At 45.0% G+C, this 20,663-nt stretch overlaps 1 protein-coding gene across 2 annotated transcripts in view; it reads right to left on the bottom strand.

Annotated features, from left to right (window-relative positions):
* The window catches only part of Msra (methionine sulfoxide reductase A), a 244,881-nt gene extending 225,503 nt beyond the window's left edge, over window positions 1-19,378 (bottom strand). Inside the window, exon 1 of one of the 2 annotated variants that reach the window (XM_090353685.1) lies at window positions 19,078-19,378. In XM_090353685.1, coding sequence (XP_090209811.1) covers window positions 19,078-19,222 — 145 coding nt within the window. In that variant the 5' untranslated portion in view covers window positions 19,223-19,378. The remainder of the gene's footprint in view (window positions 1-19,077) is intronic. The other variant, XM_090353684.1, reaches the window with a different exon arrangement.
* Between the last annotated feature and the right edge of the window lie 1,285 nt (window positions 19,379-20,663).

Genomic DNA, 20,663 nt, shown 5'->3' with positions numbered 1-20,663 from the left:
AGAGAGTGATCAACAATTACACATTTGTAACCAATGCTAATCAAGTCTTGTGCCCTGCCTCTTGCGCCTTGCCTTGTCTCAGCAGAAAGTTATTAGACATGGCGTTACTCGGCCCCCAACAGTTCCCCCATCTTTATTTTAGAAAAAAAGATATAGAAACATAAGCCATATAATGAATGATTGTTGTTCTTAAGGTACTATGTTATCTCTCATCTTTTTTGCTGTCCCTTGTTATCTCATATTGTTACACTATCTCACTTTGTTACCCGATATATCGGATATATTTGTATTTGGTTATTTGAAATTGGATAGGGAACGGGGAAAACAAGATGAGGGGTGGGGGGGGAGGGAAATGGGGACCAAGACATGTGAAAGGGTATCAATGTATGGGAATTAATGCACTATCTGGCAAATATCATGTAACCCTTCTATTAATTACAATAAAAAATATATGAAAAAAAAGAAAAAAATAAACCTAGGATATGTGGGGCTACCATCATATCAGATCGACTGTGCCTGTCTTAGGTGTCTCCAAGCTCACTAGTCTTCTTACCCGTCATGGGAGCACCAAGTCCTTGTTACTTGGCTCCTGTCTTAGGTTGATAGGCTACCAGCCGTCCATTTAAGCAAGTCAGACCTGAGGGGATGCACCTATTTCCATGGGAGCAGATGCCTGTCGCATTAGCATTCACTTCCTGTGTTGACTTTGTAGGCAAGCAATATTACAATTATAACGCATAAAAATAAATCCAAACTGATCAATGCTGCCCATCTTTGATCAAGTCCCAAAATAGTCTTAACCAATCACCCGAAGTTAGAACATTAACATGTGTCATTTGTGCACATAACAGTTCCAGTCCTCACGTGCTGATTAACGGCTTATTCAAAGCATTCTCTAGGAACCGCAGTGGCAAGGGCAATACTCGCGGCAGTAATGGCAGCTACAGATGTGGCAATGGCCACGACCCCGGCCAGGAAAATACCAAAGTTTCTTTTACTGATGAGTGGGAAAGCATTCTCCTCCACCTGTACAGGCACTGGTATATACTGAGGGGCTCTGACGACAACAGCCAGAGAAAACAGGGAAGCATTCCAACATCAACAAAGAATGAAACCAATAGAAAAAACAGACTATCACACAAGCCATAGGGAATAGCAGGGCAATGGAAGAATTAGAAGAGTCTTCCAATCCCCCCCCCTTTTTGTTTTAAACTACTGTCCTATCTCACCTTCCAAAAATGACTCTGGTCCCTTCATTTTAAGGGGCTTATGGGCAAAGATCCATTCTCTGTCACTTCGAGCTGATTCAGGGGCGTTATCTCTATATTTTACCAGGGACCCTAAGAAGCTGTAGCCTGTTTACAACTATTCTGCACCCGAGCACAGGCTTTCTAAATCACTACCACTTAACTCTCAAGTATTTTTCCAAGCGTCTCTGCGCTTTTCACCTGTTCTTAAACTGTTTACTCCCCTGTAAGTTGCCACATAATTTAGACTTAGATTTACCCACATAGCATGCTAACAAGTTAACCTTGAACATGTTCACTCACACCTATTCACACACACACATTCATACCCGCGCAAAATATCAGTCGTTCCAGTCTGAACCCATCCGGTTCTATTCAAAAATATCTGTCGTTCTGGTCTGAACCCATCTGGTTCTATTCTAAAATATCTGTCATTCTGGTCGGAACCCATTTGGTTCTATTCTAAAATTGCCTCGCCCTTATACCGCTCTGTCCAGAGACTCCCACAAGGTTCCTCCCTACAGTGCCGAAGTGACCTGCGCTTCGGTGGCGGACTGGGAATGATGTTAAAATCTTTTACTGTTAAAACACCTAGCTGAGGCTGGGAGTTTGGCCTAGTGGTAGAGTGCTTGCCTAGCATGCACGAAGACCCGGGTTCAATTCCTTGGTACCACATACTTAGAAAAAAAGCCAGAAATGGTGCTGAGGCTCAAGTAGTAGAGCTCTAGCCATGAGAAAGTCCAAGGACAGTGCTCAGGCCCTGAGCTCAAGCCCAGGACTGGCAAAAAAAACAACAACAAAAAAAAAAAACACCTAGCTGCTTCTACTGTCTTTGCCTCTCTGCTTTGACACAGCTGCAGCTTTGCTTTTTTTCTCCTTAGCTATGGGAGGAGTTTTTTCCTTCAATTTTCTATCTTTTGCCTTTTTTATGGGTTTTTCTTTGTATTTTCCCTTCAGGTTTCTCTAATTTTTCAGTCTGAGTTTTTCTTACTTCTTTGACTTTTGTAGGTAGTTGCTTCCCTTTCTTTTGTTTACCACCTTTTTTTCTTTCTCTTTCTCCCTGTCTTTTTCTTTTTCCCTGTAAGCGATTTCAGCCTGCATTTTCCCTTCAGGTTTCCCTAGGCTTTCAGTCCCTCCTTTTAACTTTGCATTATTTTCCTTTCAGGTTTCTCTGTTTTTTCAGTCATTCCTCCAAGTATCTCTCACTTGGCTCAACGCGTAGTTGTGCCCCTTTCGTGCCCCACGTTGGGCACCAGTATGTCGGGGTCCTTTGTCCCCAGTCCCTCTTGACTAGTAGGAGGGTTGGGGAAAAACACACCCCGACCAGGACGAGCTGTGAGAGGAGAGACCCACTGTCCTCCCGCACTCAGCCTTCCTTCCCCAGAGCACAGAGACGCCACGCAGCTTCATCAAGGCAGGAAAATCTCTCCAATAAAACCCCCTCCTGAGGAAGTCCCTCCAGCTAATATCCCCTCACTCTAGGTCCTAGCAGAGAGTGATCAACAATTACACATTTGTAACCAATGCTAATCAAGTCTTGTGCCCTGCCTCTTGTGCCTTGCCTTGTCTCAGCAGAAAGTTATTAGACATGGCGTTACTCGGCCCCCCCAACACACAAATATAAGTAAAAACGTCAATATCATCAGTTATTAAAGAAATGCAAGCATAATAAAATGACACACTACTTCACAACCCATAAGATGACTATAATTCTTCTTTAAAGGAAAAAAACGGAGAAATATTAGCACCATCATCTATCGCTGGAGAAATATCAAATGGTATAACAGTTATGAAAAATTGTTAACTGTTCCTCAAAAAAATATATGAATTTACATCTGATTTAACAGTTCTATTCTTAGATATAACCTTAAGAGAACTTAAAACATATGCTGGCACAAATACACAAATATTTGTAGCAGCATTACTTATGATAGATAAAGTGAAAGCAATTGACTATGCATCAACTGATGAATAAAGTGTGATATAAACAATGGAATATTACTCAGCAATAAAAAAGAAATGAAGTACTGATACATGCTAGAACACATATGAAACTTTGAAAGTGATGCTGAACAAAAGAAGCCAGATACCAAACTTTACATATCTTAAAACACAGTTGACATGAGCGTCTGTGAATAGCTGTGGACACAGAAAGGCTCTCCGGGGCACTTGGGGCTCACAACTGTAGTAATCCATTCTGTTTGGTGGAATGAAGGCAGTGGGGTACACCTGTCAGCCCAGGAGTGTGCCTGGGCCAGAGCAAGACCCTTCCTCAAAAATAAACAGCAGGGAAAAAATGGGATGGAGGCGTGGCTCCATAGTAAGAGTGCCAGTCTAGCAAGCACAAAGCCCAGAGTTCAAACTCCAGTACTACCACTACCAACAGCAATGAAATGACTTAGTGGTTGTCAGAGGCTGGCAGAGGGAAAAATGCATTACTGGTGTTGTTGTGCCTTCCAGATGAGAGAAGAGCACTTGATGAAGTCATGAGATTTGTTCACATCATGTCTAGGCTGTAGAAACACAAAGCACTTACCTCAGATAAGTGCTTATTCGGTAAACATGAGATGACAGAATGAACACAAATGGCCCCAGGGGTCCTACCGCCTATATAACACCTCTAACACAATCTGACCAGGTCAGAACTCTTCATTTCTCCCCAAATTGCTCATGGATCAGGACTAGGGTGCAGCTTAGCAGTGGAGCACACACTTAGCACATAAGAGAGAGAAAAATCATGCCTGGCTCAACCGCCCATTCAAGGGGCGTCAAATACCCAGCAACTCAACTCAACAAGAGCTCCTGAAGGTCGTCCTAGCTCCCCCAGTGGCCCACTTGAAAGGCTACCTGAAAACAAGGGCAAATACAGGAGACTATGAGGAGGCACTGGAATGTCTGACCATTGCTGCTGGGAATTCATGAGGAAAACAGGTTGGCAACATTTTAGAAAGCTACAGAAACCTACGGAAAGTCATCAAGCTACACCCAGAGCAGGGGAAGTTTGGGGACTATAAATGACAGCGCACAGTAATTTAGATCAAATGATTCTAACATTGACTTCCTCAAGGGCAGGTGACCAGGCCCACAGCAAGTACACAAAGGGGTTCCAGTCCACTTCCACCAGCTGCAGACACAGCACAGACACAGGAAGTGCTATGTATCACACACCAAGATAGGATGCCACACACACGGGACAGTAATGCATAGGCAGGGTCCAAAGGATGAGAAAAGGCCTGGGGTTGGTGGAATGCAGGCCACATGTGCAGTGTTCATGTTAAACGCAGTCCTACATATGAGAGAAAATCAGAAAGTAGTACAAAGAAGGAACACTTGATTAAAAACAAACAAAGCAAAGGAACACACTGCCAATGGGATGATACAGCTGTGACAGAGGCCGGCAGCTGGCCCTCCCAGGCCAGCTGAGGACCAAAGCATCTCACTTTCTCAAAGTGTCCTTTGACTTTAGACCTTTAAGTACAGTGTTGATGTTTGCAATACTTGAAATCACAGCATAATTTATTAACAACTTACTATTCTTTAAACTTGCTTTTTTAAACCTAGATTAATTTTAAAGGAAGCTTTATGTTAATATATCATTTTCCAGAAATAGAAAGTATTTTAACAATAACAATTTTAAAAGATGCTATTAAATTCACAAAACCTAGAGCTGTCGCTAAGCTCAAGGCCAGTCTCTGCTACTAAGGCAGATGAGTATGTGTGAGAGAGACTTTAAACACATCCCAGCACCAAGCAGGGATGTTCACTTGGATAGATACCATCAGAAGAGCTGGAAGGTAGTTGAAAATGAGTCGTTTTCTCACTGTGGGCTAGTGTTCCTTAATATCAGTCCCTTAAACGACCTCACATCATCTTGTGTCAGGAGTTCCACGCTCAGGAAATGCTGTGGAACAATACCTGCACTGATCAGTGGCATTTCTTTTGTACTGTTGCCCATCCTTTCCAAACATCTCTCCTTTTACTCCAGTTAAATCTCATAACCACAATGTCTACCTCATACAAACACTTTCTGACTAGACAATCAAGGATTGAGAGAACTTAAGTAATCTGCCCACGGTGATAGAGCTAAGAAGAGGAGGGCGAGGACAGAGAACCCAGTGGGTGTGCCTCACCACTCCAGATGAGTCTCTAGTGCAAAAAAGGACTCGGTTAATTAACGGAAGGAGAGAAGGCTTCAGATCTGGATCCAGATCCAGGTATGGGATCCCAGCTAGGTCCAAGGATTTACTGCCATTTGCTGTGGGCAGCAGAGGGCAGCAGGAAGCTGTGGGGCAAAAGCTGGGCCCCCCTCAGGCTGCTGGCCAGCCAGCTTCTGGTCGAGAAGGTTGGTCCTTAAGGAACAAGGCAGCGACGCAGATTTTGCGCTGAGGAAGGAGAGGTGGGAACCCCACCTTAGCAGCCGGGAGTCTCCACCTCAGGATGCGGGCCTGCCCAGCAGGAATGGGAGAGAAGTCAGGAGTGACACTCAGCAGCAAGGCCTCCATTCCCAAAGGCCACCCAGGATCCTCAGTTCATCCCACAGGGCCCTGCTCTCGCACCTTCCATTTCTGAACTACAATATCGGCGTGAAGAGCTGTACTTTATCTGTATATGGGTTGCAGATCTCTGGGGAGTACAAAATTCAGCCCTACTTTGGCCTAAACCGTTCTCTTCTTGATTCAAAAGACTCAATTGGGACTTGGTATCTAACTCTCAGGGAATATATTTTAAAATTAAAATTAACCAATACAGTTAAATGCTACTTCCAAGCTTCTGACAGGTCTGAAACATTTAAAATACAAGCACCATTAAGCCATAGACATAAGAATTGTTTTGTTGCCTGAAGTCTTTCGAAATTATTGTTTGGGATCTTTTTTTAAGTATAGTAGATAAAAGTGTCAGAATAAGAGAAAAGAGATGGGGCCTCTCAAAAATCCACCCATAGTTTAAAAGAAAGAAAAAAATTTCAAACAAAAATAACTGATCTGTATCTGCCCAATTTGATACTTAACTCAGGCTTTGTTTAATAAGCAGAAAAATTAGACTATGTAGCTTTGTGGTTCACTCTTGGGGAAAAAAATGTGATTTCTTATTTCCCAAGAGAAAAGCTTTAAGAGCATGAATAGATTTCTCTGGATATCAAATATCTAACCATTATTGTAAATTTTATTTGGATCGAGATCAGGTAAATTAAATTTCTCTTAAAATACCCATGAGATTTTTTTAAATATATGAAAATGTGTCACATATCCAAAAACAATATTTTATCTTAATACCCTCCTTGGAAATGGGTCTGCATTAGAACATCAGCCAGAAAACAAACTAACCTGAGTTGTCAAGTTTCCTAAATCCAAAGTAACTTGTCAAGACTAATTGCTATTCACTCTTGCTAAGATAGAATTCATAATCTTTGGTACATTTAAAAATCTCCAAAGTATTAATGTACTATGTTATCTCTCATCTCTTTTGCTGTCTCTTGGTTATCTCATATTGTTACAGAATTTCACCTTGTTATCTGATATATTGTATATATGCGTATTTGGTTATTTGAAGTCAGATAGGGAAGGGAGGAAAACAAGATGAGGGGCGGGGGTGGGGGAAGAGAAATGGGGACCAAGACATTAGAAAGGGTATCAATATATGTGAAGTAATGCACCTTCTATCTGGTGAATATAATGTAACCCTTCTATTAATTACAATAAAATATATGAAAAAATCTCCTAAGTATGACTTCATATTTTTGTTTTCAATATGAGAAAGAATGTATCCAAATGACTGGTAGGAGGCACTTTTTAAAAAAATTGTCAAATGTGTAACAAAGAATGTGATTATGGTTAAGTGCTTCCAAATTCTTGACAACTGGGTCTTTTAGACACTGTCATGTTTCAGGCTTAATTCTTCTCACCTGTGGTATTTTCATCTTTCTGATAGTCTACAGAATCCTGAAAGGGTAGCACTTTTTTTGTCATCCATTAGGACTGTGTTGAGTACATCTATTGTTCAGTAAATACTAACTGAATTCCCACTGTAGTCAAGGTCACCTTACAGCTGATCTGGGGATACATGAGACTGTGAAGTAGATACAGTCTGTCTAGTGGGTTGAAGAGGAAGTGGAATAAAACATATAAATGTCTTAATGCAAAAGGAGTTCAGATCACTGGGAAGAGGGAATCACAGAGGGGCTCTTCAATCAACTCCCCTCTTCCATCTTTCTCCTTATTTTGGCATTGCCTCATACTGTAGTGTCATCAAACTGAACCCTCGCTCCATGGATAATAACCAATGTATCATAAAAAGTCCACAGTTGTCATCTGAAAAAATAATCTGACAGGGCTTTGAAGAGGGTGAACCCCTAAAAGCATAGATGTTAACTAGATTCCATGCCTAAAGGTGCCCTATCAGCTGTGTAGGAGGGCAGAGGAAAGCAAGCTGAACAGGGTGGGAGGTCTGGGAGATAAGAACACGGGGGCTGAAGTGACCAGAGGACCAGAGCAGGAACATTTCCCTCTCAGCTGTGCTCCCTGGGTGCTCTATCATTTACACATGTATTAAGGGTAGGACTTGGCTAAAAGGATCAACTCACCATAAAGAAAAGCTAAGACTGGGAGCTGGTGACTCACACCTGTAATCTGAGCTACTCAGGAGGCTGAGATCTGAGGATCAAGATTCAAAGCCAACCCAGGAAAGCCCATGAGACTCTTATCTCCAATTAACCACCAGAAAACCAGAAGTGGAACTGCAGTTCAAAGTGGTACAGCACTAGCCTTGAGCAAAAGAGCTTAGAGACGGCGCCCAGGCCCTGAGTTCAAGCCCCACAACCATTGGGGGGATGGGAAAAAGAGCTAGGGTCTTCAGGTGCCAGAACCTCTACACGTCACATGGGAGCACACTCCCCAGCCCCTACACCCTACAGCTACCTTCCAGATGACTTCATATCCCATCGTTGGGACTGAGGGCTTGGCCCACCAAAGGGAGGCCAGAGGCATTGAAGACAGAAAGGCCTCCTGCACCTCTGTTCTCCTCCAATGCCTTGTTCTGGACCTGACATGCAGCTCTGAGCAGATCTGCACTGGCCTGGTGTCTGACTGACTCTGCCTGCCTGGTATCATCCTGCATCAAGCTTCAGGGTGACAGAGGGACAAGGAGGAGAGGGAGAGGAGGACAGGGGCCAGGATGCCTGAGAGTAGATACTGCATAAACCAGCCACACACCTTCATTCAAGTACCCACCTTCCATGCTCTCCACTGTGGCTAGAAGCTCATCATCAAACCAAGTGAGGATGGAAAAAGAAGGAGGTAAGGGAAAGAACATAAAAACAGAAGCTTCCTTGTACCCACCACCATCCTTGAGAAAGAAGTTACAGGCTTCTTACCAGGAAACAGCAACCAAACCTTCCTAGTTTTGCTATATGTCAGTTCTAAATCAAAACTGTGTTTGTGTGTTCCATTTCCTATGCTATTGTTCTTGAAAGAAACGGCTTGGGCAGATAGCCCAAAACTTTCAAATGAGATGTGGCCCTTTTACCCGCAAGGGGTCCCCAAACGGCCCTGGACACATCAAACTCAAAAGAAAAGTTCTGGGCCCTGCCAAGAGCAGGTGCCACACTAGGTTTTTCCCCATCTTTTCGCCTGTCCCCAGAAACACCTATGTGAAGAAAGTGCCACGGTCTCTACCTGCTACATGACAAAACTGAGACAAAGTCATTCAAGGTCATGCAGCTGGTTGGCCCACGAGAAACAACTGAGACCCACTGTCCAAGGGTAACATGCCAATGCTCTCACCAAACCAAACAGTCCTTCACTAGAGAAACCACCTCTGAACACCACTGCCTCATACAGAGCCAGCCAACCTCTAACCATGGTCAGCAGTCCTGCCGAGAGAGAGAATAAACAAGCACTCATTTCCCAGCATCATACACACAGCACAAATGAGTTTCTGTATCTCAATATTAAAGTCAAGAGAGGAAAGTGGTACCCACGGGAGCAAAGCATGAATGATACTGAAGAAGCGCAGAAAACTCAATAAATCCAGACGCTAATATTGCTCTGTGGTCTCCACAGCAGTTACGCTGCTGCTGATAACCTTACAAAAGTTCTTGTGGAACCTGTTAAATCATAAAATCATCTCTTGATTCTAGATCGTAAAACAATGTCTCTTTCATGTTATTACAACCTTGGGGAAACAGCACATAACTGCAGATCTCTTTAAGATATTTTTCTTCTATTAAGCTGAGAGCCATTTTCCTCCACTTGCCACTATTTTTACGTATTTGTAAAAAGACATCCCTTCCATAAATATTAAACACACTGCAATACGGAGGCTAAGAGCTCAGACCTCCTCTAATAACTATTCAAAAAGTCAGTCATTGGATGCACACAAGCAATCATAACCAAATTTCTAAAGATAGACAATTTGTACTAGAAGGTAAGTTAAGAACGTAATGTCCACTTATTGGGATTCATTAATATTAATATCTATTGACCTGCACCATCCTAAAAGGATTTTTATTGAACAGCTAACTTCCAAACATAATGTTTCATGGAGTATAAGCTCATTCTTTCATTCATTTAGCTAACCGTTATTAAATAGCACAAACATACATAGGCATGCAGGAGGTCAAATAAACTTGTACTGCTAGGATAGGAGCAAATATATGTACACATGCAAGTTAAATCACTGGTGCAACATTAAGCAAGCGGAGAAGCAGGGGATCACATCTGTAATCCTAGCTACTTGAGAGACAGAGAGATCTGAGGCTCTTGGTTCAAAGCTAGCTTAGGCAAACAAAAAGAGTTTATGAAACTAGAGAAATTCAGAAGACCTCTCCTGTAAAAGGGTAGATAATAAACATCTAGTCCTGGGGGCCAAATGGTCTCCACACAGCTATTTAGTTCTGCGGCTCCAATGCGGAAGCACGCACTAATGACAGATAACCAAACAGACATGCCTCTGCGTGAGGATCCTCCCTAACAGCCAGCTCCAGCCCTCTGTAACTCTAATGTGAGATTCTTTCATCTGCTACCAACAGTACATTCGAGATTACATTTTTCTCCAGCTGGAAAACTATGAATCGCCCTCAAGTGTTTCATTCCTATGACTCTTCCCTTAGGGTACAATCTGCCAAAAAAAAAAAAATCAAATGTTTTCAGTAAGACAAAGAGCAATTTATAGGTTCAGCTGAACCATGCACCTTCGGTTTCTACCAAATTAAACTGTAAATTACCAAAGAGTACACACAAATACTTTTTAAATCAAAGGTAAAGCCAGGTACTGGTGTTCACACCGTAATGCTTGTTCCTCAAGAGGCTAAGGTCTGAGCATTGTAGTTTGAAGCCAGCCCAGGCAGGAAAGTACGAAGACTCTTCTCTCCAATTAACCACCAAAAAAGTAAAAGTGGAGCTGTGGCCCAAGTGGTAGAGCACTAGCCTTGAGTAGAAAAGCTCACAGATAGCACTGAGGCCCTGAGTTCAAGCCCCAGGACCAACACCAAACAACAACAACAAAAAAAAAAAAAAAAAAACCAAAGAACTCATTTTACATATGTGCTCTGGGAAGACATTCAACGTTGTTAGGTTTTTATTCTCCAATTTTTAGGCTATAATGGGAATATATTCATTGCATTTCCCCCAGTTTCACTAATACCAGTCTTTTTCTGGTAATAATGCAAATTTAAAGCACAAATTTAATCATCTTAATAAAAGAAGGTAGTAGATCAGAAATATATCCTGCTGGAAAACATCACATATACTCACATAAACATCCTACAGAATATCAGGAAACATGTCTTCCTCGTGAGAGACAATAATCTGTTACCTTTCACAGGGGCTGAGTTTCCACAAGTTCCAACCCACCCAAAATCAAGCATGACGCATTTAGCATGAGACAACTTAGCCAAATAGTTCACCAAGGGGGAGCATGTTTTGATAAGCCATCAGGGGCTTGGAGCTCAGAAAACACCAGGAGAAATGTTGCTGTCTCTGAGCTGCACCAGAGGCAGCACACCGACCTTCTCCATAAGAGAGGCAGGAAGGGTTCTTTCTACCCACAGAGATCAGGATGCTAAAATGTGCTTCCTGTTGTTTAAAGGAGAAATGGCAGGCTGGGTTTTGGAGCTGAGCTCAGGGTTACAACAGTACCTATACTTCCTGGAGGTATTTGGAAATGGAAAAAGGAACTTCTGTAAGATGAGGCACATAGATCTCAAGAGTAGGTAGAGTCATGAAGGAAACTTGCCAAGGTAAAATGAAGGGAAGGAGGAAGAGAAAGGGGAAAACAAGGGAGCAGCAGGCAATACCAGCAGATGCCAAAGAAAAAGCCACAGTCACACTCCCAACTCCTTTGTTTTTTGCCAGTCCTGGAGCTTGAACTCAGGGCCTAAGCACTGTCCTTGGGCTTTCTCAAGGCTAGAGTTCTACCACCTGAGCCACAGCACCACTTCCAGCTTTTTCCATGCATGTGGTACCAAGGAATTGAACCCAGGGCTTCGTGAAAGAATACATAAAATCATCCACCTACGCAATCCATAGAGGCACAGGCACATGCTCTGCCAAGGGGAACCTCTGCTTCAGATCAGGCAGAGGACAGGCTCATGAGGGCACCATGGAGAAATAAGGCTGGAGGGAGAGGGGAGGGTCAGATGGTGGAGGTATGGAGGGCCTCTTCCCAAGGATGTTTGGGAAACAGAAGGTTCTAGACGAGAGAGTAAAACAATCTAAGATTTTGAGGCAGGATGCAAAAGGAAAAACAATAGCTCTGTATCCTACAATTTAGAAATAATTCACATTTTGTGGGAAAAAATTAAAGTAAAACTATTTCCTATCATTTTCTTAAAAAAAAAAAGTCCATGTACATCACTCACCATAAAAGAAACACACACAATGCATTCACATAACAGTGGAAGGGACTGGTCCCCAAAGACCTTTTCTTTGTATAAATGATGCTACCACAATTGATGTTTCAGTAAAGATGAATATTTATGAAATGTAAAATGACTTGGGTTAACTTATTCCAATTTCACCTTCTAAAATTAGATTTTTAAATCACACCAAAATGTAGATTTTGATTACAAAAGCAAGTTGAATAGAAAAGAAAATGTGCTTGACAAGGAAAAATGAGAACAAAATTTGAAAACAACTTGGAATAAGTATGACAAAAGATGATTTTAAGGTGGTCAATTAGACTAAACACAGAAGAGACTATCTTCAACATGGAGTTATTGAATTCAATACAGGCACTTTAGAAGAATTAAAAGTTTCAAGTGTGACATAAAGTCGCCCTCAATCTCACTACATACATCCAGCCCAGCCATTAGGCTCTTGGCTATTCTTTTGAAGTTTCTTTATGTATGCCTATTTTTACCTCCCTCATTGCTCTTCTGACCTTGCCCTTCCCCTAAACTCTACCTTGGCACTCTCCATACAGAATAGCCCCACATCCTTTCACAGCTGCACAGTCCATTGTGAAGACGGATCACCGTTTATTTAACTAGCCCCCACTGATGAGCATTTGGGTTGTTTCCAACCGTTGGCTATTGCCCCCCAAGCTGCAGTGAATAACGTGGTACCGTCATCCCTTGGCATGCATGCAAAGTACATCTGAAGGGCAAATTCCCAGAAACTGAATTTCTCAGTCCAAAGGTACATGCATGTTTTTAAAAAATCTTTAATAGATTCTGCCAAGTTGCCTTCCATAAGAGTAGAGCCGGCTGACACTCTAAGAGTTTACCACCAGAGTATACTATCAAAGTTCTGGATTTTTGCCAAACTAAAAAATAAAAAAGAGTATTTGCATTCTCCTATTATAAGTGAAATTGAGCATCTTGTTACATAAGTCAAATGTTCTTTCTACAAACTGTACTCAGCACCTTTCCTTGTGTTTCTAATAGACACTGGCTTTGTCCTTACTAACTTCTTATGTATAAGAGAGTTCTGTCCTCTCACAGTATGTGCTCCACACCTGTACTCCAGGCCATCCATCCTTTGACTCTGCTTGGGTGCTTTTTTTTTTTTTTTGCCAGTCGTGGGGCTTGAACTCAGGGCCTGAGCACTGTCCTTGGACTTTTCTCAAGGCTAGAGCTCTACCACTAGAGCCATAGCACCATTTCCAGCTTTTTTCTATGTATGTGGTGCCGAGGAATTGTACCCTGGTCTTAGTGCGTGCTAGGCAAACACTCTACCACGACGCCACTCATGATTTAATTTTTCAATCTTTTGCATTGTCTCATTTTTCCAGTTATTGATACATGAAGTTTATAAAAAGAATTTTCCTTTTCATATATCCAGTTGTCTCCTTTTTACATTTAGCCAAATGAAAGCAGCCATGCCTGGAAAGTGGACAGGCATCCCTCCCTGGCCAACCAGCCCCACACGACATATCAAACATGTGAGTGTGGTTAAGTCACCTGCGACTGGGCCTCTGGGACCACATCCAAAAATGGGGATCGTCAAAGTTTCTGTTTCCATGGGTTACTGGGAAGATTAAACTTATTAATAAATGGCATTACTGAGTATACTGTCTATACTGTCACACTGTACTCTGTGAGTGTAAAATATTATCATTGAATGTCTGGTTTGGAAATTAAGATACAGAGTACAGATTCAATTTCTTTGCCCCCATATGACTTTACTGTGTCCCAACACAGTTTACTCAACATTCCATCTTGTCTGCAGTGAGATGATCACTTTTGCCATTTACCATATTCCTGTATGTACTGAAGAATTTCTAATCTCTTTTTTTTTTCATTTTAAGATTTCTAATGGCATTGTCTAGCCACACTGGTTGGCACCTAGAACTCAATGTAAAATAATAACTAATTACCAAGGCTAATCTAGTTATGTTTTGATTTCCTGGGGAAGGGAGATTATAGAAGTTTGAATCTGGGTGCCAGTGCCTTACACCAAAACCCAAGCTGCTCAGGAAGGGGAGAGCTGAAGATCACAGTTCAAAGCCATAAGAAAGTCCATGAGGTGTCAGGAGTTTGGCCTAGTGGTAGAGTTCTTGCCTAGCATGCACAAAGACCCGGGTTCAATTTCTCAGTACCACATACATAGAAAAAGCTGGAAGTGGTGCTGAGGCTCAAGTGGTAGAGCTCTAACCTTGAGAAAGTCCAAGGACAGGGCTCAGGCCCTGAGCTCAAGCCCTGGGACTGGCAAAAAAAAAAAAATCCATGAGATTCTTATCTCCAACTAACCACCAGAAAACTGGAAGTGGCAATGTGGCTCAAAATGTAGAGTGCTAACCTTGAGCAAAAGGAGCTCGGGCTCAGAGTACAAGCCCCATGACCAACCCCAACACACCTCCCCCCACAAAAAATCACTGATTTTGGAGACCACTCTTGTTGTTAGTCCCCCTCTACCTTTGCTGCAGGTAACACCTCTGATGTGCAGGTTACATATGTAGCTGTGAAAAAAAGGTCATACCCTTCTCAAACTACTTCTACCTTTTCTCACCTCAAACCCTCAAAATGGCCTCCTTTTAAAACTCAACACTTTCCTTTTTATCTGTAAGCATTTGTATGAAGAGGTTTGAAGTCAACATATCGATTTATGAGTACAAGGCATCTTGATCAAGGCCACCCCTTCAATCCTTCTCCCCCTCCTCCCCGCCTCACCCACTCTTGTAATTACCTCTTAATATACATTCATATACATACAACACTTAGAACCCTTTAAGGGTAAGAATGACAGAAGAATTTTTAGGAAATTCTCCAATTAAAAAAAAATTCTCCAGTGCAGGATTCTTTGGCATAGAGCCATATGTAAAAGATTAAACACCACTTAGTGTTCCAATAGCTCTGTGGCAGTGGTTTACAAACCACAGCAGTCATCAGAATTATCTGGAGGGTGTGTTTCAAAGACAGACTGTTGAAGTTCCCCTAATTCAATAGCCAGGCATGAGGCGCCCCCATCGCCACCTCTAACTGATGCTGAGGGGTGAGGAGCGAGCCCACTTTGTGAGGCACTGCACTAAGGTAATTTAGGCTGAGAATCCCTCAATGAAAATGATTGGGACTGGAAGTCTTTCATATTTCAGATGTTTCTTCGATTTTTGGAATATTAGCATACACATTACAAAATGGTGAGAGCGCACTACCCCAAGTCTAAGCATGAAACTCAACTGTCTTTCACCTACATTGACTGCACACTGCCTGTAGGTAATTTCATGCAAAGACCCATTGCATGAAGTCTGGTTTGTAACTTCCTTCCTCGGATGGAGCGTTTCAGAGTTCAGACTTACGGATTCTCAACTTGTACTGCTCAAAACATGGTCCCGGCATGAATATAAAAGGACAACTGTCTAAGAGGAGACTAGCAGGAGGAGTGGGGTGCCGGGAAGCACAAAGAAGGAATAGTAGGGGTGAAGAAGCTGAAAGGACCCTATGTGTATTGTCTGGTATGTGTATGTATAACACAACAAACGGAAACGCACCAAAGTGTGTATGTTAAGTGGGGGGAATGGGAAGATGGTGGAGGAGGTGAATTTATTCCAAGTGCACTGTGTGCATATATGGAAATAAAAGTGTGATGGTCCCTCATATTACAAACGTATGCTAATTATTAGTAAAGCCCTGTGTTATAAGTGTATGTTTATTTATGGTTCTAATAGCAGTGGACCTGTCCTTTCCCCTCCACCCCAAATAAAAACTGAGAAAAAACTTGGTGAACACTTTGTAGCAGGTTAACACACTATGCATCCAGGTATATCATCATTTCCCTAAAATTTCCTCTACAGTGTATTGCAAAGTGTGAGAAGTGGACCAGTCAGATGCAAAGCGTGAGAAGTGGACCAGTCAGGTGCAAAGTGTGAGAAGTGGACCAGTCAGATGCAAAGCGTGAGAAGTGGACCAGTCAGATGCAAAGCGTGAGAAGTGGACCAGTCAGGTGCAAAGAGTGAGAAGTGGACCAGTCAGGTGCAAAGCGTGAGAAGTGGACCAGTCAGATGCAAAGCGTGAGAAGTGGACCAGTCAGATGCAAAGCGTGAGAAGTGGACCAGTCAGAGGCAAAGCGTGAGAAGTGGACCAGTCAGATGCAAAGCGTGAGAAGTGGACCAGTCAGGTGCAAAGAGTGAGAAGTGGACCAGTCAGATGCAAAGCGTGAGAAGTGGACCAGTCAGGTGCAAAGCGTGAGAAGTGGACCAGTCAGAGGCAAAGCGTGAGAAGTGGACCAGTCAGATGCAAAGCGTGAGAAGTGGACCAGTCAGATGCAAAGCGTGAGAAGTGGACCAGTCAGAGGCAAAGCGTGAGAAGTGGACCAGTCAGGTGCAAAGCGTGAGAAGTGGACCAGTCAGAGGCAAAGCGTGAGAAGTGGACCAGTCAGAGGCAAAGAGTGAGAAGTGGACCAGTCAGAGGCAAAGCGTGAGAAGTGGACCAGTCAGATGCAAAGCGTGAGAAGTGGACCAGTCAGGTGCAAAGCGTGAGAAGTGGACCAGTCAGGTGCAAAGCGTGAGAAGTGGACCAGTCAGAGGCAAAGCGTGAGAAGTGGACCAGTCAGAGGCAAAGCGTGAGAAGTGGACCAGTCAGAGGCAAAGCGTGAGAAGTGGACCAGTCAGAGGCAAAGCGTGAGAAGTGGACCAGTCAGATGCAAAGCGTGAGAAGTGGACCAGTCAGAGGCAAAGCGTGAGAAGTGGACCAGTCAGAGGCAAAGCGTGAGAAGTGGACCAGTCAGATGCAAAGCGTGAGAAGTGGACCAGTCAGATGCAAAGCGTGAGAAGTGGACCAGTCAGATGCAAAGCGTGAGAAGTGGACCAGTCAGATGCAAAGCGTGAGAAGTGGACCAGTCAGGTGCAAAGCGTGAGAAGTGGACCAGTCAGGTGCAAAGCGTGAGAAGTGGACCAGTCAGGTGCAAAGCGTGAGAAGTGGACCAGTCAGAGGCAAAGCGTGAGAAGTGGACCAGTCAGATGCAAAGCGTGAGAAGTGGACCAGTCAGATGCAAAGCGTGAGAAGTGGACCAGTCAGATGCAAAGCGTGAGAAGTGGACCAGTCAGAGGCAAAGCGTGAGAAGTGGACCAGTCAGGTGCAAAGCGTGAGAAGTGGACCAGTCAGATGCAAAGCGTGAGAAGTGGACCAGTCAGATGCAAAGCGTGAGAAGTGGACCAGTCAGATGCAAAGAGTGAGAAGTGGACCAGTCAGATGCAAAGCGTGAGAAGTGGACCAGTCAGGTGCAAAGCGTGAGAAGTGGACCAGTCAGAGGCAAAGCGTGAGAAGTGGACCAGTCAGGTGCAAAGCGTGAGAAGTGGACCAGTCAGATGCAAAGCGTGAGAAGTGGACCAGTCAGATGCAAAGCGTGAGAAGTGGACCAGTCAGAGGCAAAGCGTGAGAAGTGGACCAGTCAGGTGCAAAGCGTGAGAAGTGGACCAGTCAGAGGCAAAGCGTGAGAAGTGGACCAGTCAGATGCAAAGAGTGAGAAGTGGACCAGTCAGGTGCAAAGTGTGAGAAGTGGACCAGTCAGAGGCAAAGCGTGAGAAGTGGACCAGTCAGATGCAAAGCGTGAGAAGTGGACCAGTCAGGTGCAAAGAGTGAGAAGTGGACCAGTCAGATGCAAAGCGTGAGAAGTGGACCAGTCAGGTGCAAAGCGTGAGAAGTGGACCAGTCAGAGGCAAAGCGTGAGAAGTGGACCAGTCAGATGCAAAGCGTGAGAAGTGGACCAGTCAGGTGCAAAGCGTGAGAAGTGGACCAGTCAGAGGCAAAGCGTGAGAAGTGGACCAGTCAGGTGCAAAGCGTGAGAAGTGGACCAGTCAGGTGCAAAGAGTGAGAAGTGGACCAGTCAGATGCAAAGCGTGAGAAGTGGACCAGTCAGGTGCAAAGAGTGAGAAGTGGACCAGTCAGGTGCAAAGCGTGAGAAGTGGACCAGTCAGGTGCAAAGCGTGAGAAGTGGACCAGTCAGGCGCAAAGCGTGAGAAGTGGACCAGTCAGAGGCAAAGCGTGAGAAGTGGACCAGTCAGAGGCAAAGCGTGAGAAGTGGACCAGTCAGGTGCAAAGCGTGAGAAGTGGACCAGTCAGGTGCAAAGTGTGAGAAGTGGACCAGTCAGGTGCAAAGTGTGAGAAGTGGGCCAGTCAGGTGCAAAGTGTGAGAAGTGGGCCAGTCAGGTGCAAAGCGTGAGAAGTGGATCAGTCAGGTGCAAAATGTGAGAAGTGGATCAGTCAGGTGCAAAGTGTGAGAAGTGGACCAGTCAGGTGCAAAGTGTGAGAAGTGGACCAGTCAGGTGCAAAGTGTGAGAAGTGGACCAGTCAGGTGCAAAGTGTGAGAAGTGGGCCAGTCAGGTGCAAAGTGTGAGAAGTGGGCCAGTCAGGTGCGGACAGCGGCCAGGACAGGGGTTGGGGACGACGCCGAGTGAGGAACGATTCTTGCAGCCAGAACACTAGCACGGAACTTCAAAGGTGAAGCTGGCACCACGAGGTCTCGGTGGCCTCCGGGCCAAGAAGGGAGGGAGAGAAGAGCGGCGCAGTCCACACACACGCACGCACTCCAGGCCCGTTAGACCCAGACGCCTCCAAAGGGCCCGATCTTCTGCTAAGGAGCGAAAAGCTAAACAAAGACCAGAGCGCCTGCTGGACCCCAGTCGGGGGTACCAGCCCGAGCCACGGCGCGCATGCGCCCAGGCCCAACTCGAACCGCTGGGGGCTCCTGTGCCTCAGTGCGCCTGCGCGGGCCGCCGACTCCGACACCGCCCCCTTCCGGTGCTTCAGTGCGCCTGCGCGGGCCGCCGGTTCCGACACCGTCCCACCTCCCTCCCCCCCCCCCCGTGCTTCAGTGCGCCTGCGCGGGCCTCCTGCCGACCCTCCCGACGCGGGATCCGTGGGCTCCGGGCGGGGGGTGCGCATGCGCCCGTTCCTCACCTGCTACCATGGTGGGCTGCTCCCGACCCGGCAGGGCCTCGTGGGGGCTGACCACGACCCTCGAGGCGGAGTCGCCCATCCTGGGGACTCGGCAGAGGCAGAGGCGCCGGAGGAGGTGGCGAGCCTTCCCGGTGGCCGAGAGCATGGGCGGGCGGGGGCGGAGGGAGCGGGGAGGCCGGGCAGGCGGGGGCGCCCGGCGGGCGGGGCGCTGGCCGGGCGGGCGCGGCTCCGCAGGCGAGCGCTCCCCGTCGGGTGTCGCCGGCCTGGCGCCCCCGGCTCCCAGGCGGCCGCCGCGGGACAGAGTCCGCGGGGGGAGCCGCTGTGAGCCTCGGCCCGCCAAGTACGACGAGCGGCAGGGGCCAAAACACCCGCCGGCGCCGGCCTTTGCCTTTCCCGTGAGGCTTGGCGCATGGAAGGAGGCCTGGCCCCTCGCCGGCCACGTACAATGCGTGTAAAATGCAGCCCCACACAGAGGGAACTGTGTGTGTGGTAACGTAGACTCCTGGGCCAGATCGGGGTTCTCTCTTGATTTGTTTTTGCTGAGATGATACCTACCTGGTTCTACCAGCCTTTTCCTAGAAATCCCCCCGGGTGACTGGAGGCCTTGGTCACTGTTAGTATGCCCAAGGAAAAGTAAATCTGTTCATCTGTCGAGGGGAATGCTTGGTAGTTTAAAGGATTGCCTTTCAATACACACAGCTTTGCGTCGTCTTTGTCTTGTGGTTGAACTGTAACACACAAGAAATATCCTTCCACCAAGAACTGGATAACGGATCCTGTTAAAGAGAGCTGCCAATTCAATGTTAAGTAAAAAGGCACATCAGAAGAACAGCATGAATATGAACATAGTAGTCCCACCTGCCCACTGAAGAAAAACAAGAAAAAATAAAAGTAAAGCTTGCAAATTTCTTGTTGGGCGTAGGGTGATTCTGCTGCTAAGGTTCTCTTTAAACTTTTCCAGATATTCTCTGCACATGGTTAAAATGTTCTCAAGTTTTCCAATGGCTGGGTTCCCTTTATAATTGCATTTTAAAATACACCCAAATTAACTTCAAAGTTTTTACACAACTATCTCATTGCTGGGGTCTGGTTGCTCACACCTGTAATCCTGGCTCCTCAGGAGGCTGAGCTCTGAGGATGGAACTTCAAAGCCAGCCAGGGCAGAACTGTCCTGGTGAGACTCTTACCAGCAATTAACCACTCAAAAACCAGAAGTGGCACTGTGGCTCAAGTGGTAGAGCATTAGGTTAGCCTTGGGCACAAAGAGGTTTAGGAATAGGACTAGAAAAAAAAAAAAAAGAAAGAAAAAATCCCTACTTTATTTACCAGAATAATAGGAAAGGTTAAGATGTGTTGTTTCAGGAGAGAATGAAATATGTTTGCCTTTAGTAATGGCTTTTTCTCATAGGCCTTGCTTTTCTTTAGACTCCATCTCTTCTGAACTCCAGCGAGATACTCTTTTGTTTATTTTGCCAGTTAATTACTTGAATAAAACTATGTGTGCATTACCAAAAAAAGCAAAAACATTGTATTTGAAGCCAAGCAACACATGCTGGCATTTTCATTTAGTAGGAACTAGGAAATTG

The sequence above is a fragment of the Megascapheus bottae genome, chromosome 20 (assembly GCF_031878675.1).
Source record: "Megascapheus bottae isolate mThoBot1 chromosome 20, mThoBot2.hap1, whole genome shotgun sequence".
In the NCBI taxonomy this organism is placed as follows: Eukaryota; Metazoa; Chordata; class Mammalia; order Rodentia; family Geomyidae; genus Megascapheus; species Megascapheus bottae.
The sequence above is the reverse complement of the archived record's forward strand: the minus strand, read 5'-3'. Positions and strand labels throughout refer to the sequence as shown.